The sequence below is a fragment of the Protopterus annectens genome, chromosome 2.part1 (assembly GCF_019279795.1).
Source record: "Protopterus annectens isolate FY-2018-M chromosome 2.part1, PAN1.0, whole genome shotgun sequence".
NCBI classification, from domain to species: Eukaryota; Metazoa; Chordata; order Ceratodontiformes; family Protopteridae; genus Protopterus; species Protopterus annectens.
In genome coordinates, this window is record NC_056729.1 from 1,958,695,858 (window position 1) to 1,958,722,648 (window position 26,791).

Genomic DNA, 26,791 nt, shown 5'->3' on the forward strand with positions numbered 1-26,791 from the left:
TGTCATTTTGATTTCTTGTATGCATTATTATTTATTTATTTATTGACATTTGTTGATCAAGAAAGTCCACTGGGTAAGGAACCCATTTTCAGTGGAGGCCTGGGGAGAAAAGCTCCACAATTAATGTTTGTTTGTCTTTCGGCTTTTCCCGGTTAGGGGTCGCCACAGCGGAACTCTGATCCACTAATGATTGGCAGTAGATTTTCACGAACGCCGAGGTGCCAGCTCAACATCCAACCTTCAACGAAGGCATGCCCATTTACGCATGTCTTTCGAACGCCACCCAAGCGACGGGAGGACATGCAGACTCCACACAGAAGGCACTCCCGGCACTCCAGCCGAGAATCGAACAGGAGAACATCTTGCTGTGAGGCAACAATGCTACCGCAAAGCTCCACAATTAATACAGTCAAATAAAAATATAGAAACTTGACAAAAATTTTTTTAAAGTGGAAATATGAAAAATTTTTTAAAAATTATAAAGGTAGAATACATCGACAATATAAAACTTATCAGTATGTATCAGAACTTATACAAACTTAGATAACAGTTGGTAGTATAGTACAAAGCTTGAGTTGTTTCTTTTTGGCATTGCATGAAAAAAAACAGCAGTTCTTGCCAAACAGTTATAGCGGTAATAGAGCTGTGTTGCTGTCAGGGTAAAAGTTATTTTGAACTATGGAACTGGGTTAGAAATAAATAGTGAAGGTTTTACGGTGTTTTTTATATATATATTTTGATTTATTTTATTTTATTTTATCTGAGATGCATTGTTTTGATTTCTTTTTATTTATTTTATTTGTGGTCACCATCACTTGGCCTACTAATGCTAATTCTTACTTATGGCAACGGTCAGAAGATGTATTATGCAACAATCACTTTGCTAGGTGATGATTTTTGTGGTCTGTTACACCCCCCCCCCCCAACAGTCCTGTGTTCATACTCATACTTCATTTCCTGCACTTTGACCCCCCCTTCAGTCCTGTGTTCATACTCATACTTCATTTCGTGCACTGTTTGACCCCCCCATCAGTTCTGTGTTCATACTCATACTTCATTTCCTGCACTGTTTGACGCCACCATCAGTCCAGTGTTCATACTCATACTTCATTTCCTGTACTGTTTGACCCCCCATCAGTCCTGTGTTTATACTCATAGTTCATTTCCTGCACTGTTTGACCCCCCATTAGTCCTGTGTTCATACTCATACTTCATTTCCTGCACTGTTTGACCCCCCCATCAGTCCTGTGTTCATACTCATACTTCATTTCCTGCACTGTTTGACCCCCCATCAGTCCTGTGTTCATACTCATACTTCATTTCCTGCACTGTTTGACCCCCCCATCATTCCTGTGTTCATACTCATACTTCATTTCCTGCACTGTGTGACCCCCCCATCAGTCCTGTGTTCATACTCATACTTCATTTCCGGCACTGTTTGACCCCCCCATCAGTCCTGTGTTCATACTCATACTTCATTTCCTGCACTGTTTGACCCCCCCCCATCAGTCCTGTGTTCATACTCATACTTCATATCCTGCACTGTTTGACCCCCCATCAGTCCTGTGTTCATACTCATACTTCTTTTTCTGCACTGTTTGACCCCCCCCATCAGTCCTGTGTTCATACTCATACTTCATTTCCTGCAATGTTTGACCCCCCCATCAGTCCTGTGTTCATACTCATACTTCATTTCCTGCAATGTTTGACCCCCCCATCAATCCTGTGTTCATACTCATACTTCATTTCCTGCACTGTTTGACCCCCCCATCAGTCCTGTGTTCATACTCATACTTCATTTCCTGCACTGTTTGACCCCCCCATCAGTCCTGTGTTCATACGCATACTTCATTTCCTGCAATGTTTGACCCCCCCATAAATCCTGTGTTCATACTCATACTTCATTTCCTGCACTGTTTGACTCCCCATCAGTCCTGTCTTCATACTCATACTTCATTTCCTGCACTGTTTGACCCCCCCATCAGTCCTGTGTTCATACTCATACTTGATTTCCTGCACTGTTTGACCCCCCATCAGTCCTGTGTTCATACTCATACTTCATTTCCTGCACTGTTTGACCCCCCCGTCAGTCCTGTGTTCATAGTCATACTTCATTTCCTGCACTGTTTGACCCCCCCATCAGTCCTGTGTTCATACTCATACTTCATTTCCTGCACTGTTTGACCCCCCCATCAATCCTGTGGTCATACTCATACTTCATTTCCTGCACTTTGACCCCCCATCAGTCCTGTGTTCATACTCATACTTCATTTCCTGCACTGTTTGACCCCCCATTAGTCCTGTGTTCATACTCATACTTCATTTCCTGCACTGTTTGACCCCCCCATCAGTCCTGTGTTCATACTCATACTTCATTTCCTGCACTGTTTGACCCCCCATCAGTCCTGTGTTCATACTCATACTTCATTTCCTGCACTGTTTGACCCCCCCATCAGTCCTGTGTTTATTTATTTATTTATTTTATTTACATTTGTTAACCGGGCTAGTCCAACTGGATACAAGTCCATTTTCAGAGGAGGACCGAGGAGAAAAGCTCCGCTATCTACTACATGGTAACAATACATAAAAATTCACAATGGTTGTAAATCAAAAAAGGATATAAATAACAAATAAGAAAGGCAGTAGCAACAATTTCAAGAAGTTACAAAAAAGGGGGATAGAGAGACAAGGAAAATATAAGTACAGGTGAGGGAAGAAAAGGGAGAGAAGAATTAAGTTCTTTTTAAAAAAAAGTTAAGAAGAGTGTTACTAGAGAAGTAAAGTTATTTAGTTAAGATAGTCATATTTCAGGTCAAAGGGAGAAAAAAATTTAGATTGAAGAAATAGATGTGGGAGAAAGTATGAGGGATAAAGGGGGAGAATAGGATGTCTAAGAGAAGCTAGCTCAACTGGGATTGATGCAAGAGCAAAGCCAGTGTTTAATTAAGAAAGAGTTTTAGTTTAGTCTTAAATAGTGTAGTGGAAGTCTGGGCTATAAGGTCTAGAGGAAGTTGGTTCCAGATTTTACCAACTGAGTTGGAAAATATGGAGTCACCTGCTGTATTCTTTGCAAGAGAAGTTTGAATCAGTATTTTATTGGAAGAGCGTAGGGCTTTTAAGTTGTTGTAGGGTTTTATAAGGGTGGAGAGAATGGGTATGTTTTCAGGATGGTAAAGGGCTTTGTGGGCAATTGTAAGCTGATAGTACTGTATTAGGTGGGGTAATTCAAGCCATCCTAGGTTAGAGAGGTTCAGACAGTGATGTGTTTTATATGGAGAGGCAGTGGCAAATCTCGCAATGTTGTTGTAGGCTGTTGTGAGCTTATTAATGTTATGTTTAGATAGATTAGTATAAATGGGGGAGGCATATAGTAAAGTGGAGATAAGATGTGTTTTTGCTATGGTAGTTCTTGCTTCAGGGGTTAGGAAAGTTTTGATTCTATAAAGAGAACCTAGTTTTCTATTAGTTGCTTTTATGGTGGAGTTAATGTGAAAATCAAATTTTAGTAGGTTGTCAATTGTAATACCCAATAGTTTGGTTGTTTGGTCAGGAGAGATAAGGGTGCCATTGTTAGATGTAATTGTGAGATTAATAGAGGGGGACAGGTGTGTAGGTAAGAAGAGGAGAAGTTTAGTTTTCTTAGGGTTTAAGAGAAGACAGTGGTTGGAGAACCATTGTTCAATAGTAGTAAATGTCTTTTGGGTAAGGTAATGCAGGTCATCTTGGTTTGTGGCAGAGCAAATGATGGTGGTGTCATCAGCATACTGAATGCAAGTAGTTAAGGGTGTGGCAAGATGCAAGTCATTAATAAAGATGGAAAATAAAAGAGGACCTAAGATGGAGCCTTGAGGGACCCCTAAGGTGGTGGGCAGAAGTTCAGAGAGATTATTGTTCCATAAAACAGCTTGCTTCCGGTTTTGAAGATAGGAGGTGAACCAAGTTAAGGCAAGATTATCGAGAGACAGTGATTTTAAGCGATGTAGGAGGAGTTAGTGGTTCACCATATCAAAGGCTTTAGACAGGTCTACAAAGAATGCTGATGAAAGAAGATTGCTATTACGGTTAATATTAATGGAGTCAATAAAGGATAATAAGGCTGTGGTGGTGCTATGGTACGGACGAAAGTCCTGTGTTCATACTCATACTTCATTTCCTGCACTGTTTGACCTGTTTGACCCCCCCCATCAGTCCTGTGTTCATACTCATACTTCATTTCCTGCAATGTTTGACCCCCCCCATCAGTAATGTGTTCATACTCATACTTCATTTCCTGCACTGTTTGACCCCCCCATCAGTAATGGTGTTCATACTCCATTTTCTGCACTGTTTGACCCCCCCCATCAGTCCTGTGTTCATACTCATACTTCATTTCCTGCACTGTTTGACCCCCCCCATCAGTCCTGTGTTCATACTCATACTTCATTTCCTGCACTGTTTGACTCCCCCATCAGTCCTGTGTTCATACTCATACTTCATTTCCTGCACTGTTTGTCCCCCCCATCAGTCCTGTGTTCATACGCATACTTCATTTTCTGCACTGTTTGACCCCCCCCCACCAGTCCTGTGTTCATACTCATACTTTATTTCCTGCACTGTTTGACCCCCCCCCCATCAGTAATGGTGTTCATACTCATACTTCATTTCCTGCACTGTTTGACCCCCCATCATTCCTGTGTTCTCATACTTCATTTCCTGCACAGTTTGACCCCCACATCAGTCCTGTGTTCATACTCATACTTCATTTCCTGCACTGTTTGACCCCCCCATCAGTAATGTGTTCATACTCATACTTCATTTCCTGCACTATTTGACCCCCCAGCAGTCCTGTCTTCATAGTCATACTTCATTTCCTGGACTGTTTGACCCCCCCCCATCAGTCCTGTGTTCATACTCATACTTCATTTCCTGCACTGTTTCACCCCCCCATCAGTCCTGTGTTCATACTCATACTTCATTTCCTGCACTGTTTGACCCCCCCATCACTCCTGTATTCATACTCATACTTCATTTCCTGCACTGTTTGACCCCCCCATCAGTCCTGTTTTCATACTCATACTTCATTTCCTGCACTGTTTGACCCCCATCAGTCCTGTGTTCATACTCATACTTCATTGCCTGCACTGTTTGACCCCCCATCAATAATGTGTTCATACTCATACTTCATTTCCTGCACTGTTTGACCCCCATCAGTCCTGTGTTCATACTCATACTTCATTTCCTGCACTGTTTGACCCCCCATCAGTCCTGTGTTCATACTCATACTTCATTTCCTGCACTGTTTGACCCCCCTATCAGTCCTGTGTTCATACTCATACTTCATTTCCTGCACTGTTTCACCCCCCCATCATTCCTGTGTTCATACTCATACTTCATTTCCTGCACTGTTTGACCCCCCCCCCATCAGTCCTGTGTTCATACTCATACTTCATTTCCTGCACTGTTTGACCCCCCCATCAGTCCTGTGTTCATACTCATAATTCATTTCCTGCACTGTTTGACCCCCATCAGACCTGTGTTCATAATCATACTTCATTTCCTGCACTGCTTGACCCCCATCAGTCCTGTTTTCATACTCATACTTCTTTTTCCTGCACTGTTTGACCCCCCATCAGTCCTGTGTTCATACTCATACTTCATTTCCTGCACTGTTTGACCCCCCCATCAGTCCTGTGTTCATACTCATACTTCATTTCCTGCACTGTTTGACCCCCCATCAGTCCTGTATTCATACTCATACTTCAATTCCTGCACTGCTTGACCCCCCATCAGTCCTGTTTTCATACTCATACTTCATTTCCTGCACTGTTTGACCCCCCATCAGTCCTGTGTTCATACTCATACTTCATATCCTGCACTGTTTGACCCCCCATCAGTCCTGTGTTCATACTCATACTTCATTAACTGCACTGTTTGATCCCCCCATCAGTCCTATGTTCATACTCATACTTCATTTCCTGGACTGTTTGACCCCCCCCCATCAGTCATGTGTTTGTACTCATACTTCATTTACTGCACTGTTTGACCCCCCATCAGTCCTGTGTTCATACTCATACTTCATTTCCTGCACTGTTTGACCCCCCCATCAGTCCTGTGTTCATACTCATACTTCATTTACTGCACTGTTTGACCCCCCATCAGTCCTGTGTTCATACTCATACTTCATTTCCTGCACTGTTTGACCCCCCCATCAGTCCTGTGTTCATACTCATACTTCATTTCCTGCACTGTTTGACCCCCCCATCAGTCCTGTGTTTATTTATTTATTTATTTTATTTACATTTGTTAACCGGGCTAGTCCAACTGGATACAAGTCCATTTTCAGTGGAGGCCCGAGGAGAAAAGCTCCGCTATCTACTACATGGTAACAATACATAAAAATTCACAATGGTTATAAATCAAAAAAAAAGGATATAAATAACAAATAAGAAAGGCAGTAGCAACAATTTCAGGAAGTTACAAAAAAGGGGGATAGAGAGACAAGGAAAATATTTAAGTACAGGTGAGTGAAGAAAAGGGAGAGAAGAATTAAGTTCTTTTTAAAAAAAAGTTAAGAAGAGTGTTACTAGAGAAGTAAAGTTATTTAGTTAAGATAGTCATATTTCAGGTCAAAGGGAGAAAAAAATTTAGATTGAAGAAATAGATGTGGGAGAAAGTATGAGGGATAAAGGGGGAGAATAGGATGTCTAAGAGGAGCTAGCTCAACTGGGATTGATGCAAGAGCAAAGCCAGTGTTTAGTTAAGAAAGAGTTTTAGTTTAGTCTTAAATAGTGTAGTGGAAGTCTGGGCTATAAGGTCTAGAGGAAGTTGGTTCCAGATTTTACCAACTGAGTTGGAAAATATGGAGTCACCTGCTGTATTCTTTGCAAGAGAAGTTTGAATCAGTATTTTATTGGAAGAGCGTAGGGCTTTTAAGTTGTTGTAGGGTTTTATAAGGGTGGAGAGAATGGGTATGTTTTCAGGATGGTAAAGGGCTTTGTGGGCAATTGTAAGCTGATAGTACTGTATTAGGTGGGGTAATTCAAGCCATCCTAGGTTAGAGAGGTTCAGACAGTGATGTGTTTTATATGGAGAGGCAGTGGCAAATCTCTTAATGTTGTTGTAGGCTGTTGTGAGCTTATTAATGTTATGTTTAGATAGATTAGTATAAATGGGGGAGGCATATAGTAAAGTGGAGATAAGATGTGTTTTTGCTATGGTAGTTCTTGCTTCAGGGTTAGGAAAGTTTTGATTCTATAAAGAGAACCTAGTTTTCTATTAGTTGCTTTTATGGTGGAGTTAATGTGAAAATCAAATTTTAGTAGGTTGTCAATTGTAATACCCAATAGTTTGGTTGTTTGGTCAGGAGAGATAAGGGTGCCATTGTTAGATGTAATTGTGAGATTAATAGAGGGGACAGGTGTGTAGGTAAGAAGAGGAGAAGTTTAGTTTTCTTAGGGTTTAAGAGAAGACAGTGGTTGGAGAACCATTGTTCAATAGTAGTAAATGTCTTTTGGGTAAGGTAATGCAGGTCATCTTGGTTTGTGGCAGAGCAAATGATGGTGGTGTCATCAGCATACTGAATGCAAGTAGTTAAGGGTGTGGCAAGATGCAAGTCATTAATAAAGATGGAAAATAAAAGAGGACCTAAGATGGAGCCTTGAGGGACCCCTAAGGTGGTGGGCAGAAGTTCAGAGAGATTATTGTTCCATAAAACAGCTTGTTTCCGGTTTTGAAGATAGGAGGTGAACCAAGTTAAGGCAAGATTATCGAGAGACAGTGATTTTAAGCGATGTAGGAGGAGTTGGTGGTTCACCATATCAAAGGCTTTAGACAGGTCTACAAAGAATGCTGATGAAAGAAGATTGCTATTACGGTTAATATTAATGGAGTCAATAAAGGATAATAAGGCTGTGGTGGTGCTATGGTACGGACGAAAGTCCTGTGTTCATACTCATACTTCATTTCCTGCACTGTTTGACCTGTTTGACCCCCCCATCAGTCCTGTGTTCATACTCATACTTCATTTCCTGCAATGTTTGACCCCCCCCATCAGTAATGTGTTCATACTCATACTTCATTTCCTGCACTGTTTGACCCCCCATCATTCCTGTGTTCTCATACTTCATTTCCTGCACAGTTTGACCCCCACATCAGTTCTGTGTTCATACTCATACTTCATTTCCTGCACTGTTTGACCTGTTTGACCCCCCCATCAGTCCTGTGTTCATACTCATACTTCATTTCCTGCAATGTTTGACCCCCCCCATCAGTAATGTGTTCATACTCATACTTCATTTCCTGCACTGTTTGACCCCCCCATCAGTAATGGTGTTCATACTCCATTTTCTGCACTGTTTGACCCCCATCAGTCCTGTGTTCATACTCATACTTCATTTCCTGCACTGTTTGACCCCCCCATCAGTCCTGTGTTCATACTCATACTTCATTTCCTGCACTGTTTGACTCCCCCATCAGTCCTGTGTTCATACTCATACTTCATTTCCTGCACTGTTTGACCCCCCATCAGTAATGTGTTCATACTCATACTTCATTTCCTGCACTGTTTGACCCCCCCCATCATTCCTGTGTTCATACTCATACTTCATTTTCTGCACTGTTTGACCCCCCCACCAGTCCTGTGTTCATACTCATACTTTATTTCCTGCACTGTTTGACCCCCCCATCAGTAATGGTGTTCATACTCATACTTCATTTCCTGCACTGTTTGACCCCCCATCATTCCTGTGTTCTCATACTTCATTTCCTGCACAGTTTGACCCCCACATCAGTTCTGTGTTCATACTCATACTTCATTTCCTGCACTGTTTGACCCCCCCATCAGTAATGTGTTCATACTCATACTTCATTTCCTGCACTATTTGACCCCCCAGCAGTCCTGTCTTCATAGTCATACTTCATTTCCTGGACTGTTTGACCCCCCCCATCAGTCCTGTGTTCATACTCATACTTCATTTCCTGCACTGTTTCACCCCCCCATCAGTCCTGTGTTCATACTCATACTTCATTTCCTGCACTGTTTGACCCCCCCATCAGTCCTGTGTTCATACTCATACTTCATTTCCTGCACTGTTTGACCCCCCCATCAGTCCTGTGTTCATACTCATACTTCATTTCCTGCACTGTTTGACTCCCCCATCAGTCCTGTGTTCATACTCATACTTCATTTCCTGCACTGTTTGACCCCCCATCAGTAATGTGTTCATACTCATACTTCATTTCCTGCACTGTTTGACCCCCCCCATCATTCCTGTGTTCATACTCATACTTCATTTTCTGCACTGTTTGACCCCCCCCCACCAGTCCTGTGTTCATGCTCATACTTTATTTCCTGCACTGTTTGACCCCCCCCCATCAGTAATGGTGTTCATACTCATACTTCATTTCCTGCACTGTTTGACCCCCCATCATTCCTGTGTTCTCATACTTCATTTCCTGCACAGTTTGACCCCCACATCAGTCCTGTGTTCATACTCATACTTCATTTCCTGCACTGTTTGACCCCCCCATCAGTAATGTGTTCATACTCATACTTCATTTCCTGCACTATTTGACCCCCCAGCAGTCCTGTCTTCATAGTCATACTTCATTTCCTGGACTGTTTGACCCCCCCCATCAGTCCTGTGTTCATACTCATACTTCATTTCCTGCACTGTTTCACCCCCCCATCAGTCCTGTGTTCATACTCATACTTCATTTCCTGCACTGTTTGACCCCCCCATCAGTCCTGTATTCATACTCATACTTCATTTCCTGCACTGTTTGGCCCCCCCATCAGTCCTGTTTTCATACTCATACTTCATTTCCTGCACTGTTTGACCCCCCCATCAGTCCTGTGTTCATACTCATACTTCATTTCCTGCACTGTTTGACCCCCCATCAATAATGTGTTCATACTCATACTTCATTTCCTGCACTGTTTGACCCCCCCCATCAGTCCTGTGTTCATACTCATACTTCATTTCCTGCACTGTTTGACCCCCATCAGTCCTGTGTTCATACTCATACTTCATTTCCTGCACTGTTTGACCCCCCTATCAGTCCTGTGTTCATACTCATACTTCATTTCCTGCACTGATTCACCCCCTCATCATTCCTGTGTTCATACTCATACTTCATTTCCTGCACTGTTTGACCCCCCATCAGTCCTGTGTTCATACTCATACTTCATTTCCTGCACTGTTTGACCCCCCCATCAGTCCTGTGTTCATACTCATACTTCATTTCCTGCACTGTTTGACCCCCCCATCAGTCCTGTATTCATACTCATACTTCATTTCCTGCACTGCTTGACCCCCCCATCAGTCCTGTTTTCATACTCATACTTCTTTTTCCTGCACTGTTTGACCCCCCATCAGTCCTGTGTTCATACTCATACTTCATTTCCTGCACTGTTTGACCCCCCTATCAGTCCTGTGTTCATACTCATACTTCATTTCCTGCACTGTTTCACCCCCCCATCATTCCTGTGTTCATACTCATACTTCATTTCCTGCACTGTTTGACCCCCATCAGTCCTGTGTTCATACTCATACTTCATTTCCTGCACTGTTTGACCCCCATCAGTCCTGTGTTCATACTCATACTTCATTTCCTGCACTGTTTGACCCCCCCCATCAGTCCTGTATTCATACTCATACTTCATTTCCTGCACTGCTTGACCCCCCCATCAGTCCTGTTTTCATACTCATACTTCTTTTTCCTGCACTGTTTGACCCCCCATCAGTCCTGTGTTCATACTCATACTTCATTTCCTGCACTGTTTGACCCCCCCATCAGTCCTGTGTTCATACTCATACTTCATTTCCTGCACTGTTTGACCCCCCATCAGTCCTGTATTCATACTCATACTTCATTTCCTGCACTGCTTGACCCCCCATCAGTCCTGTTTTCATACGCATACTTCATTTCCTGCACTGTTTGACCCCCCATCAGTCCTGTGTTCATACTCATACTTCATATCCTGCACTGTTTGACCCCCGCATCAGTCCTGTGTTCATACTCATACTTCATTAACTGCACTGTTTGATCCCCCCATCAGTCCTATGTTCATACTCATACTTCATTTCCTGGACTGTTTGACCCCCCCCCATCAGTCATGTGTTTGTACTCATACTTCATTTACTGCACTGTTTGACCCCCCATCAGTCCTGTGTTCATACTCATACTTCATTTCCTGCACTGTTTGACCCCCCCATCAGTCCTGTGTTCATACTCATACTTCATTTACTGCACTGTTTGACCCCCCATCAGTCCTGTGTTCATACTCATACTTCATTTCCTGCACTGTTTGACCCCCCATCAGTCCTGTGTTCATACTCATACTTCATTTCCTGCACTGTTTGACCCCCCATCAGTCCTGTATTCATACTCATACTTCATTTCCTGCACTGTTTGACCCCCCCATCAGTCCTGTGTTCATACTCATACTTCATTTCCTGCACTGTTTGACCCCCCCCATCAGTCCTGTGTTTATACTCATACTTCATTTCCTGCACTGTTTGACCCCCCATCAGTCCTGTGTTCATACTCATACTTCATTTCCTGCACTGTTTGACCCCCCCATCAGTCCTGTGTTCATACTCATACTTCATTTCCTGCACTTTTTGACCCCCCCTCAGTCCTGTGTTCATACTCATACTTCATTTCCTGCCATGTTTGACCCCCCCATCAGTCATGTGTTCATACTCATACTTCATTTCCTGCACACAATGCATTGTTATGACAGAAGTGCAGTTTCTATGGTACCGTCTGTGGCCTGAAGGGATTGGTGGAGTGCAAGGTCTACCTCATTCCCAGGAAGGGGGCTGTGATGAAGTGCAGCCACAGCAGGACGATCCCTAATGCACTGCCATTTAGAAGACAGCGAGGAAAGGGACGATAAGTAAACAGGAGGTTAGGCAGCAGCCATAGCAACATTAACAAATTCCAAAACTTCTGTGCCCTCTGGACTCCTGCTGATATTAAGCTTCCCCTTAGTTAATGAGGTTTAAGGTGCCAAACATCATCAGCTGATGAACTTCATAGTAGTTATAATGCTGTCCTCATGGCAAATGATGTATGAGAAAACACTGTATGACACAAGGAGTATCAGGGCTGTGAGTTCTGTGTTTCAGCACAGGAGCAGACAGTCACCTTGCTTGAAGTGAGTCATGGGTACCTGAGACATGTTTGTGAAAGTTCAAACTGGACTATTTATTCTGTTTCACCTTTAACAATATCATGTACTCATCCATGAGGGTTGGGTGGATTCCCACAGACATTCTCCTGTCAGAAGGGCCCTTGGTCATATCCTCATCTTAGAATAGCACACCATTATTGCCACATGATTGGACATGGCTGAGCATGTGAGAGATCATGTGATTAGGCAGTACCAGTTGACTCCATTGTACAGCTCTACACAGACCTAACTCCTAACTCTACTTTTGAGCAGTGCTTCTTTTTGTACTGGTAGTTTGCCTATTGTCCCCACAATAACCACGTGGTCCATACCACACACTAACATCTACCAGTTCATTTCTGTTTTCCTGTGTTATTGCTCCTTGGGTAACAGTTTAAAAAGACTGAGGTTCCCTCTCTGAAATATATAGGGATAATGATTACTTTCCTGCCATCTGGGTAAAGGTTCCTTTGGAAAACCCTCCAGTTTGTGAAACTCTGTGTGGACTGATCAGAATATACTTAATTTGTTAAAGCCTGACACTCTGAAGGCCACTTCACTAGGATGGGTTCAATGAATCAGTCTTTACTCAATGTCATCAAAGATATAATGGCCTTAGAGTTTGTCATTTAGAAGTCTGACAGTCAGGAAATCTCCCTTGTATGGTCTGTTGTTGTTTCCAACATTTGACCATATACTATTTAGTCCCTTGAACAAATGTTTTATGATGTTTTTGGTTTTGATAGCTCATCTTTCATAGAATCACAGAATATACAAGGCAACTGGCCATTTACACCTTGCCAGTACCCACCCCTAGACCTTACATCCTTTTTCAAGGAACAACAGGCCAGTCATACAAGGGATGTATTTGTTTTTAGTCTTCCAGTTGTCTAGCTATTTTTTCAAGGAAGTAGTGCACCATATTGCTTAATTTGTACTTGAAGTTCATTCTAGAAAAATGTAAGCACTGAGTTCATAGGTTCATAGGTTCATAGGTAGGTACTAGGCTATGGGCCCTGGGGCCTATACAAGCCCCCAGCCAAGAAGGTACCCCGACTTTTGCCACCCAAGAAAATGATTTTCTTGTGCCACTGTCGAGCATGGCCACAGAGGTGATCCCCGGGGTGAATTTCCTATTTCCCATCCAATCATCAAGATTTTTCTTGAAGAGTGCTAATGAGGAGCTTTGTTTGATATAGATAGGTAGTTTATTCCAGAGTATGGGAAGTCTCTGGGACAGGAATCTATCCCTCCGGCATGTTCTGTTTATTGTGGTGACAAGGTTTAGGTCCCTAGAGAGTGTAGCTAGGAGGGACTGGGATTTCTTTAAGTGGAGCATGTCCAACAGCTCTGGGTTTGACATAGCTTTGTATGTTAGGCAGAGATCACCTCTGAGTAGGCGATATGAGATGTACTAAAGTTGGAGTTTTTTGAGATGGTCTGCATAGGGCATCTGTTTGAGGCCAGTAATCCTCTTTGTGAGGTATTTCTGCAGCCTTTCCAGTTGTTGTAGATGTCTTGTGTGGTACATACCAAAAGGGGTGTTGTACTCTATAATGGGTCTAATGAGTGATGAGTAGAGGGGAACAATGACCTCTTTTTTTCTGGATGAGAAACCTTTTGTGATGAAGTGTGCCACATAGAAGGATTTCCTGACTACTGTGACGATGTGATTATCAAAGGAGAGACTACTGTCCACCTGTGTCCCAAGGTCTCTTATCACACTTTCGGTGTTAAGTATACTACCGCCTATGTTGTAGTGGCTTTGACACCAGGCATCTGTCTCAGTGAGGCCCTTTTGTAGGATATCCACATTGTTAGGAGATTCAGTTATGGCTCCTAGTTTGCAGTCATCTGTGAACTTCATTAGCCAAAGACCTTCTGTGTTAGCCTGTACTTCAGAGAAGTAGATACCAAACAGGAGAGGACCCAGGGCTGAACCCTTTGGTACTCCACTTGTCACTGGTGTGAAGTCGGATTTGGAGTCTGCTACTTTCACTGTGTGGGTTCTGTCAGTGAGCCAGTTGGCAACCCATCTTGTGACATAGGGATTTATACCTAGTTTAGTGAGTTTATCTATAATTCCAGAGTTGGGGATGGTGTCAAAAACCTTGGCAAGATCTAACTACTATCTATCTACTAATCAGTAATGAATATTGGTTGGAGTACCGGGAACTGCTATGGCAATTGAAACTTGACGCAGTGAGGGCTCCAGGTTTGAATGATAATATCAACATCAGTAGTGTTTTGAAATTAAGAGCGTCCCGGTTATAAAATTGTATAAATTGAACATTTTATGGATTGACATTATATTCATTGCTGATTAGTTATCAGTATAATATTATTTAGATTCTAGGTTAGGGTTTAATACATATGGACATTATTTTTATGGTTTTAATATATACATGATTATTGTTATACTATGACATTTGGGCATTATAATTATTTTTAGATAGGAATGAAGACATTTTTTGTGACTGTTTGAATGTAAATTATGGTTTAACCCGGAGGCTTATTTCATTTCATTAGGTTATACGCTGGTCAATCACAATTTTATATTCTGGTTTTATCTATTTAATACTATGACATTGTAGTAACATTTGAATTATTCATTATTTTTATACTGTATCACTTTAAATGACGATTAGGGAAGAAGAGCCATGTGATTATGAATCACTATTTAAGGACTGTTATGGTAGTTATTTGCCATTTGTTCTGAGGAAGCTCGGTATTGACCAAGTGAAAGCGCTTAACTTTTTATTGGTTCGTTTGGAATAAAGTTGCTTTTAATCATTGTGAGACACTATTATTCAACTGTTGGAATCCGGATCCTGTGCTTTGTGGGCATTTATTTTTCTTGCTAATTATACACACAAATCTTGTTAAAATGTCTACTAGGGTTCTAAAATGATTTGGATATAAAAAACATGCTCCATTGCCTTGGTAGACTCACCTGGAGTTTTACTCATATGTGACACTTTGTAGGCTTTTAAAACAAAAAATGATAGATGTCCCATTGACTCATGAGGCTTTTATGTGATGCCTTCATTAAACAGTCACGAGACAGTTTGTTTTCTGTGCATTATGTTGCAGATATGTAGCTGTGTTTCAGTTTCATGGATTTCAGTATAATGTTATTATTGTTATGATTGTCTTCCTTCCCTGTTTCTTTCTGCACTTGCTAGCTTTCCATCACTGTCTCATTTATTATCTATTAGTGCTGCACCTGCATGGCCCAGTGTCATTCTCACTGTTCAGTAGGAGATCTCTTTGGTATAATCTGACAGTGCTCCACAGTGGACCTTAGAATCCATAACTCCTGCATTTAATCTGTAATGCTGATGAGGACTGACAGTTTGTAAAGACAAGGTCCTGCTAGAGGGTCTTGTTGCACCTGCTACCCATACCTCTCAACCTGCAGGCATTGAAAACAAGAACAGTGGCCCTTGAAAAGTAGGTACATCCAGCCAAAAATCTGTACATCTAATTAGCATAGCATTTGAATAGCAAAGAGTATGGAACTCCTCTTGCTTCCAGTAGGAATGTGGGATGATTAACACGCTGGTTCAACAATGTCTGTGCCATAAACTAAGCAGCAAACTTGGGCCAGTGTTTCACAAAAGATGTTTCATTCTCTTCTTTTGTTAAAGGTGCCATTTTCATATCTGATGTTTCCAGGAGGTTGATGCCAATTGCGAATAAGGACAGGAAGACACTAATATAATAGAAAAGAATACAGTTGTATTGATACATACATACATACATACCATAGGCATAGTCACCTTGTATTAATTTCTCTATGGTTTTCTAAAACTAAAAGAAAAAGTATGCATTGCTTACTTGGTTGTAGCCTTTGAGATCCTTTGGGTCAACATTTCAGTTCAAACCACTGCTTGAGGCCAGTATAGAACTGAGATATAAAGAAATAGACCTAAGAAGAATAAAAACAAATGTTTCAGTATACAGCATCTTCATGCAATTCCTTATAAGTATCTCTGTGTGTTCTTTAGCTGTGCAGGACACATTGGATCAGATGTTTTTTACTTGGGAGGATATTCAAGCATTAGCAGAGGAGAGAGAAGCCAAACTGCTGGATGTAATGGACCTGGCAGAGAAATTCTGGTGTGATCACTCATCCATCATTGTTACAATTAAGGATACACAGGATTTTGTTCGTGGACTAGAGCTACCTGGGATAGATCCATCTGTGGTCAAACAGCAGCAAGAAACGGCAGAGGTTAGTGTGATACAATTTTCCATTCATGACTGAATGCATAGCTGTGATATCTTTATTAATACCCATGATTTTTGTTGAACATTTGAAGCAATGTAATATTCAGAAAGTGTTTATCGTATGGTATGTAGTTCACTTTTTTGCTTATTCCACAGCTACACTGTACCCTTAAAGAAACTTAAAATGGTCATCTTACTAATGTCTACTAACCCTACCCCTAACCCTGCACCTGACTTTAGAAAACTCCTTTCTGTTATACTACCCTACACAAAATATCTCTGACACAAAATTATACACATCAACAAACATGCACATATTAAGCTATCTCTTTACCTAACCCTTACCTTAACCCTGCACAGCCCTAATACCAGCCCACTTACCTCTAATTACAGAGAACTGTCTGCATTCTGAATGACAGCTATGGCCACATAAGCAGGGGTGATGCCCCCTGCACCCTCCATGTAGGAGCTGCATCACCCCCCACACACCTGCTACTTATATTTAACAACTCCGAGGTCGCACTACCACAAACAACATAGCAAACCCTTACTATGCACCCTACAGTGTGCTGCACACTTTCACATATACACCCGCGAAAAACACACACACTACATATGTACAAACATCAACACTTACACACACTCTCTCATCTACCTAATCCAACCAACTCCTAACACTTCCATAAACATCCAAAAACAAAACACAAAAAAACATAAAAAAACACATACTTACCTATTTGGACATAAGCACACTTTGGCCACCATGTCTAAACCCCAGAATACACTATCCCTTAAAGAGACAGCACACTATCAGCTACACACCACACCACTACTACTGCAAATTCGAAAACCTAACATTCGGGAATATGCAGTTTCAAATAACTGTACGTTCGCTATTGTCATCTCAAAATACTGAAATTCGATATATATATATATATATATATATATATATATATATATATATATATATATATACATATAATGTATATGCACTCTTATCTCTCTCTCTCTGTATGGATATATAGATATATATATATATATATATATATATATATATATATATATATATATATATATATATATATATATATATATATGAACATTTATATATAGTGTGTGTGTGTGTGTGTGTGTGTGTGTGTGTGTGTGTGTGTGTGTGTGTGTGTTTTATGTGTATATTCTTTCCCATTTTCAATAGTCCTTCAGCCTTTTCTCTGACAGTCTTCCTGGAAACCCTTGAGTATATGCAGAAGGACTTTCTTGCCCACAATTACAGAGACGAGTCACGTGATGTCCCTGAAGGTGTTCCTTCCTCCTTGAGATGGACTGCTTCCTTCCAAGACATTTGTTATATGGAATTCTTGAACCACAAGAAAAAGTGATGGCTGAGTTAACCAAACATTGTCCTCCTAGCTTGGTCCAATCTATCTATGATAAAAGGATATACTGTAGGACATTCCCTTGTGTACCTTCCCAAAGAGTTCTGTGATGTCAAGGACTCCAGTGAAGGCAGAAGCCACAGAGATATGGTCATCTGTTCATCCTTTGTTCAGGGCATGCCTTTCATGACAAAGAAATTAACCTATGAGGAATTTTTTCAGAAGTTGAGGAGCAAATGGGATTCTACAACGCTATGGTGAGCAATAAGCTAAAAAAAAATGACAGAATATCTTGATCTATCAGAAGACCATCCTGAAGTGGTTCCAGCACTTCTTCCAATGATAACATTTGCCATGAAGTTCTCATTAAAGAATCCCAGCAAGTTGCCTGCCGTCAGCTGCCGGATGCTGTTTTCTGGACCAGCTCCAAACTGCCCCTTCTGCTGTGTCAGTAGTAATACACAAGCTGCTGGAAATCTCTTCACTTCTTTGCTTCCTGGCCTGGGCCTACTATTTCTGAGGTTGTGCTGAGTTAACAAACATATTTTACATCTCTGAGATGCCAATTGACATCTACCAGGAGCTGTATAGTGTTGTCTTTATCAGCCTTAACCTGTTTGGCAGAAATGTTAAAGAAATCCTGAAAACCTGAAGGTGAGAGGTTAAGCATCACTTGCTTCCACCAGTTATTCTGAACCAGAACACCTATGCCAGAACAGGCCATGAAGGTCATTCTAGGACAAATGGAAGCAGTACTGCTGACCTTAGGCATATGCTAAGCCCATGGCTTCATCTCAGGTGTATCAGCGTCAATCCCATCTAAGAACATGCAACAGTAAAGAGGCTTAAAACCTAAAGTACCATCTGGCAGGGTGTTTGGGCCTTCTTTAACCATCTTCTGTCATTAAAGGAAGTGACTGAGGGGTGAGGTGTTCATTTGTTTTATTTATTTATTTATGTTTATTGTTTTTTTTTTTTTTAACTGGACTGAAGCCATTTTTCATTGCACGCTCAGAAAGAAAAACTCCTGAACACAATGGCAGGATAACATAGTTACTGCATTAAAAACACAAGGCAGATTTATATATATTTTGTACACACACACACACACACACACACACACACACACACACACACACACATATACACGTGTGTGTGTCTGTGTGTGTGTGTGTGTGTGTGTGTGTGTATATATTATATATATATATATATATATAGATATAAATGTATATATATGTATATTTAGATATATATATATATATAGATATATACATATACATACATACATATCTGTGTGTGTGTATGTGTTTGGGTGTTTGTGTGTGTGTGTACATGTGTGTGTGTATGTATATATAAAATATATATAAACCTGCCCTATGTTTTTCATATATATCACTTTCTCTCTCTCTCTTTGTGTATATATATATATATATATATATATATATATATATATATATATATGTAGATCTCTCTCTCTCTCTCTCTCTCTCTATATATATATATATATATATATATATATATTTATGGATTCACTTCATAATCTTGAAATACTGAAATCTCGAACTTCAGTATCTCGAGAGTATAAAGCCGAACATTCACAATGTCAAAACCCCAACAGCGGGAAATTCAAAATCGCGACTTTTAAATGCACCCTCCACCACACAAGCAAACATACATGCACCTTCCTCCCCACACTACTACAAACCAACAAGACACACACAAACACAACACAAATACATGCACCTACCCTACATATAAGCTGCATCCCCGCTACTTATATATACTAACTCCGAGGTTGCGCTAAAAAGACAAAGACACTACACCCACCACTACACACTCTACATTCTCCTTGCAAAAACACACCACATATGTACAAACACCACTACTCTCAACACTTACACACTCACACTCTTACCTACCTACCCTAACCTACACCTAAAACTTCCCAACACACTCACATAGACTCATATCCGTACCCAAAACCCTTAAAAAAACAGCACTTACATGAATCTCCAGATATATCCACACAACAGCAGGCAACCCATATCCACAGCACACCACACCTTACAAACACAACAAATCCCACATAGCACACCACCACAACCGCGAATTTGACATTTCAAATTCAGGCAAGAGCAGTTTCTCTCAAGTGCACTTTCATCTCAAAATACTGAAATTCGAGATTTCAGTATTTCAACTTAATAAATAGCTTTATATATATATATATATATATATATATATATATATATATATATATGTATACAGATGTAGCTATAAATAGAGATATGTATATTGTTATTCTCCGAGCAGTGCTTGAGGCTGAGGTAAGTATGTACAATCAGCTGTTCAGGTAGCTAAGCTAAGAAGATAGTCTGAGAGATATGAGCTACAAATAAGTAGAGCAGCCTCACATCTAGGACAGAAAATCAATACAACAAATATACTGCATGTTAATTCATCTTCTTTATAGAATTTGGGATGATTACTTTTACAGTGACACACAAAATATGATGTGAGCGCAGGTGCAGCTTACTGTTTATTTATTGCTTGTTACCCAGGTGGACAATGGTGCAAGACCCATTTCAGCAACTACCTGGGTCATGAGGCAGTAGTAATATGAACAGACACAGCAGAGATGCACATAATATGAAACAATGAATAACAGAGTTTAGACAACAAAATGGCAGGGCAGCACACTACATGTTTAGTATATCCAACGGAACACACTCATTAAATTCAGGAGTTGAACACTACAATATTTAATATTTATTAACTTTTTGCAATTAAAATATATGAAAATCAAAGTTTTTAGAACAGAGACATATGATGTGTATATACCTGCTAGGGTGAATATAAGTAATTAAGCCTGGTAAGTAGTTTGTTATCAATTAACTGATATTTTTGAATAGGTTAGCTAAATGTAATTTCAGATGCTTTTTGAAGAGACTGATTCTGTTAAGTTGCAATGTGACTACCACAAATTAATGTGTCGTATTATGGTCTTGTAGTCCATACTGCTGGTGCCATTTGGTCTCATGATCCACACTGCTGACTAGACTACTGTGTCATGGGTAGTACCTTAGCTTGTGAGCAACACCTGCCACACCCAAGTAACTTTTCACTGAGTAGCCACAGAGCAGAGTTATAACCAGTGGCCTCTCAGGACTCACCCACCTTGCTGAGCCCAATGTTTCCCAGTGCTCTCCAGTACTAATAAACGTGGGCAAGATAATTTTACAAACACACACACACACACACACACACACACACACACACACACACACACACACACACACACACAGCACACCCATGCACATGCAAGCATACATGTACACATACAGTGGCACTTTGTTCCCCAGGATGGTTTATAATATCTTTCTAGTGCCAGTACCCCATTACATGTCATTAGAGTAACATTATGCCACTAACTAAACAGTCTAGTTCACCAAGAACACATTTACTGTACACCCTTAAAATAAGTCAACTGTAATATAAACATTTGATAGCTATTGCTACAGCAGTCACTCTCCAAAGGTTCATGCTGACAGGTAGTAATTCACCAGTTATGGTGTTTTCCTGCATATGAACCAATAAGCAATCAGAACTAGCTTTTGAAATGGAGTAATAGAAAGTTTTTACTCAAAAAATATATATTTTGCAAAAGATAAATATGCAACCAATTATACACTTGCAAAATAAAGTACAAAATGAAAGGTATAAACAGACAGAGTCATAGGTTCACAGGAGGTTACTAAACTAATGGCCCTAAAGCCCTTACAAGCCTAGCCATGTTTATCCCAAGTTGCCCCAATTGTTGGTGATTAGGTGAGTGAAGTCCACAGAGGTAAGGATCTATGGTAGTTAATAATGACTTTCTCTGTCCAGGAGGGACATTGGTACCACCCCAGGAGTTAATTTCTGGTCACCTATTCATTGATCTAGGTTGGGTTTGAAGCGGGTCAGGAAGGGACTCTGTTTCACGTGAATTGGAAGCTTATTCCAGAGAAGTAGCACTCTCTGGGAGATGTATCCATCTCTCTAGCATGACCTGTTCATGTTACAGGCTAGGTTAAGATCCCTGGAGCAGTGACCCTCCTGCAGTTTGATTTACAAATGTGTAGCATTTCCATCAGGGCCGGGTGAGAGACTGTCTTGTAAGCCAGGCAGAGGTCACCCTTTAGCAACCTGAAAGAGACAGAATACAATCACAAGGCTTTTAGTCTTTCTGCTGGAACTTATTTTGTGTACCCTGTAATTTCTTGGTGAGAAACCTCTGTGGTCTTTCTAGTTGTTGCAGGTGTCTGCTAAGGTACATGTAAAAGGGAGCATTGTACTCAATTATTGGTCTGATAAGGGCCGGGTATAATGGATTTATAACATCCTTACATCTAGATGCAATGCTTTTACTTATAAGATTTGCCACATAGAAGGATTTTTTTACTACTGTGGATATGTGGTGGTCAGAATTCAGATTGTTATCAACCTGAGTACCCAGATCACATACCATTAGGTCTACACTTAGGGGATCAGTTATAAAAACACTAGCTGTCAACTTCCTGGTCCTGGTACTGCCAGTAACTGAAGGTGTACTGTAATATATCCCACACTAACATTTAAGAAAATGTAGAACACTCACAGACAATGAATTCCGGAAGTACTCTCAGCAGAAAAGTCCATTGCCCACTCCTGACGTTAGGCAAGTACAGACTAAACGTTCAGCAGATGTACTCTTAACTTAGATGAGTCACAGGTTTGATTTCCTGTTTAATTTAGATTTCATATCTGAACATTCTGTTTGCACAGTCACTCAGCTCTGCACTTATTTAAAGCCAATTGTTATCTGTAGCATTTGAAAGGAAGTAGTATCCTTTGAAATAAATAGACTTCCTCAGCTATGAATGCCTGTTTAAAATCAGTTGTAAAACTGAAGTACATTTTATAAGAAAAAAATTGCAAAAAAAAAGAAGTAAAGGGAAAACACAATTGCCTTATTCCTGTATAGTGTTAAATGTCTAAGATGCTGCATCATTTCCTGGAAACAGCAGTTGCAGCTTTCCTATGACTTACACTTTACATCTTCCCTGAAAAAAAAATTGCAGATTTTATACATCTTTTTATATTTTTCATCTTTACTGCATCTTTGATAAAAGAAAGAATCACAGCCTTTCTGGAGGATCTACAATAGCCACTGAGCTATACCTGTCTTCCTCACAAACTGTGAAAACTCTGGTGAACTTTCAGAAGTGTAGACTCCTTCCCTGTCATGCTAGATATTCCTGGGATCAATGTTTAACACATTAAGTTGCAAGGCTGCTCTCCCTTCACAAACTTTATTTCATTAATTAATTTGTAATGGATGGAGTGTGGTGATGACTTCCATATTTGGAAAAAAGACAAATCAGTTAAGTGCTACTGTAGTGCTAGATCCGATCTGTACAAATATTAAGCATCTCCTGTTTACCTGTTATGGTTGTGTCTCATGCTCTTTGTGCCAGTAATGGTTCCCTGGCTTCCTCTTACAAACTTAGAAAATTTCTAGGGATTTGTGTTCACCCACATTTTCTGAGGGATGTGAAGTCTGAAACTCAAATGGATGTCATTATTTAATTACTTCAGTCATCAGTGATTTGCCAGAAAACCAAAGATTTTTAGAGGAATAGACCAAAGATATGAGGCAAAAATCTGGGCAGCCTGTGAAAAGCTGGACAGTTGAGAGACATGGAATGTGAGTGTAAACATAAGAGACTGAGTTACGCTGTTTCTGACAGCATTCACTAAGTGCTTTATAGTTTTGAAGCTGGCAAAACACTAGGTGCTTTTTTTTCTGTAACCAGTAGTACACGGAGCAGATAAAGCTCCATACAGTGCAACGAATTACGATCGGGTCTCCAATCATAACCTTTAATTATGTGTTCTCAACATAATTTCAAGAAGACATAATAAGCAAGTTCTGATTAGCGATCTGCTGATAATCCTCTATATTAATATTTCTTTACCAGGATAGTCTGACTGGGTCAGGAGAGTAAATCCTTTTTGGTAGGGGCCCAGGAATAAAAGCTCCATAAATCAGTATGAAAAAAGACAAAGTACACAAAAAGGAATAAAACAAGTTACAGTAGTTTTCCTAGTAGTCTGACAGGATATTTTCCTAATGACATTTTCACAGGAGTTGCTTCTCCTTAACCATGTGACTGAAGCAGGTCCTTACTGTAAGGGCCTCCGCCAGAGTGCTCATTTGTATGCCATCCTCCATTTTGATGGTCCCATATGCTAATATACACAAGGAGAAAGCCAGTGGTACTGTAGACATTTCTTGGAACTGTGCACCTTAGCCCTGGAACAGGAGATCTCTTGTTTCCAGCCATCAAAAAGGAACTACTATGGGGAAACATTCAGGCAACAAGCGGTGCAGGATTACTCCTCTTATTGGTATCATACCCACCTCAGAGGCTAACTGCAGAAGCCCATATAGGCCAGCTCAAGGTTCAGTGTACTCAGTTCAGGGACCCGAATGAACAGATAAGTCAGTATAAAATAAATGATGCCAGTACTTTTTACCCTCAACACCTTCACTTTGCAAATTGGCATCACAGCTAAGAATGCTTAGGAAGATTACAGACAAACTGCAGGTAAGTGGTTCGTCAACAAGTGAGTGTGGGGGTGAGGAGAAAGCAGATTGTATATGAAAGTGTAGGACTTGGCTGTCACCCTTACTATCTGCCTCCAAGTAAGGTATGTCTCCAGCAAATACATGTTGTAGCAGATTACATGAGCAGGTGCTGTAGAACATGTTGTTGGCTGGAGTCATACAGGCCTTTGTCACCTAGGCCTGTGTTTGTGGTTAAAGTATGCAGGAAATCAGTAGCAGGTGGTTGGCCTTCGTACAAACAGGTCCAATTCTGGGGTCTATATTATGTTGTCGAAAAACCTCATCAGTGAACGCCTGTTTGCTGACCACTAAACAGCGAAATCCAATGTTTACGAACAGCTGTTTCAGTGAATTTTAAATCACTTGGCCAACCAAAAACCAGACAAACTTTCAAGCCCTTCAAAGTGGAGGGCTTTGCCCCCTACACCCCTCTAACTAAATATACCAACTCCAAGATCTCACTACACTGGGGAAAAGGGCAAATTCCCAATGATGGCCAAGCGTTTTTTTCCCCTAGGAAAAGATTTGTTGAAACGGCCATTCGTGGGAGTTTGATTCCGCTGTTTAGTGATCGGCGGACAGGCGTTCACGGAAGAGGTTTTGTGACAACGTAATATAGACCCCAATTCTGGTGTGTCCCATCTTTTGAGTCCTGTAAGAAGATTGTGCTGTCCAACAGTACTTTTGTATGGACACCAGCCTTTTTACAGTATGAGTTTGTTAAAGACAGAGTTTAAGTTTTTTACATTCTTTGTAGAGGTAATAGCACTTGCCAAGTGGTTGAATGTACATACTGCTTAACTTTGCCTTGTTAAAGCATTTAGCACTATTCCACATTTGTGAATGCTTGGGAAATTAATAGCATTAATTATCAGCTCATATGTAACTTGATGGGTTAAACATTAATTAAGCAATATAACACAATGTCAAGGCAGGAAGTTATCTGCGTATCCCAAAGAGGGTTACCTATCTGTTCCAGCAAGGAACCGGTAATTTGCTTCTCACAATGTTCTATAATAGTGTCCCTTCACTCTGGACTTTTCTTCTCTGATATGAAAATAGGAAATGGGCTATGTGTTCCCAAATAATGCTGAGGAATGCAAACTGCATAACATAATTAGTTCAGTAAAAGTTAATGATAATATGCAAAAATGTCCACACAGTGCAGTAGTAACATCACCATTAATGAGATTTGACAAAAGGACATATATTATGATTACAGAATAAATGGTCAGATCATAACAATGAAAAATGAGGCAGTCATTAAATATATAGAATAATGATAAAGAGCAATTTGACTATTTTGTATCTACCAAAGTCCGGGAAGTATATTCTGTAGTCCATCTGTTTCTAAAGCGAATATCTGCCCACTCAAAGGACATGATAGTGCCCGTGTATACCTCACTGATATGACCCCCGCCTGTCTCCTTCATCACAACTAGAAAAACTCTACTCTAAGCCATGAGGTGGGGGGGGGGACTGTCTGTCTTCTCTAGAACTAACTTTGTGTTGGAAAGACTCACTGTGCATCTTTCTGAACCATGAGCTGAGTCAGTCTGAAGTTCTTATCCTAGAAAACAATCTTAGTGTATATCATTTCAACAAGAAGGATTTCTGAGCTCCAGGGTTTGATGAATAGGGAATCATATACAGTCTTTCACAAGCATAGGATCTTTCTTAAGAACTGTTCCTTCATTCATACTCAGAGAGGTGTTCTGAGTTGCACACAATCATTTTGTTCAGCTGCCTGTCTTCTACCATAAACCACAGAAGACAAAGGGGACACAATTTTGCACAGCTAGCAACAACACCAAGGACTTCAGGCACCTACACAACACTGCATTTTTTTCATGCCAGGGAAACAAGCAAACCAATTTACAAACACACCATATCAGAATGGCTAACAGTCTATGACCTTCTGCTGTGACCACCATAGGAAAACTCTTCATCTCGGGCAGGAAGAGATTCACTGCAGTGGATCAATAACCACTCCAGCCTTTTCCAAAAGGGTGTCACTCAGACTTTTTTGTGAAGCTGTAGCTTGCATTCTATGCATACCTTCATCAAATGCTACACCCTTGACCTGTTTTCCAGATTCAGAGCTTCAAGGTATGCAACTGCTGTGTTAAAAGGTGTGCTATAGCCACTTCTGCATGTCTGGGACAGGAACTCTTATGACTGCTTATGACTGCTACCTTATATTCTTCAATTAATCAAAATGTATCGCAGCACTAATCACTTTGATGAACAGTGCAGTTGTGTGAGGGTACATTGAAGTTCACATATTGGATCATTATTGCAGAGGAGCTCCTACCAAGAACTTTAATTTCATAGGCTCATACTATCTTACTAGGCTATTGATCTATGAGGATC

The 26,791-nt window shown here is 40.6% G+C and overlaps 1 protein-coding gene across 3 annotated transcripts in view; it reads left to right on the plus strand.

Moving 5' to 3' along the window:
- DST (dystonin) overlaps positions 1-26,791 on the plus strand; it is a 4,096,730-nt gene that overhangs the window by 3,559,625 nt on the left and 510,314 nt on the right. For all 3 annotated transcript variants that reach the window (XM_044063350.1, XM_044063347.1, XM_044063348.1), the window contains one exon: positions 16,168-16,394. In XM_044063350.1, the coding sequence (XP_043919285.1) occupies positions 16,168-16,394 (227 nt within the window). The remainder of the gene's footprint in view (positions 1-16,167; positions 16,395-26,791) is intronic.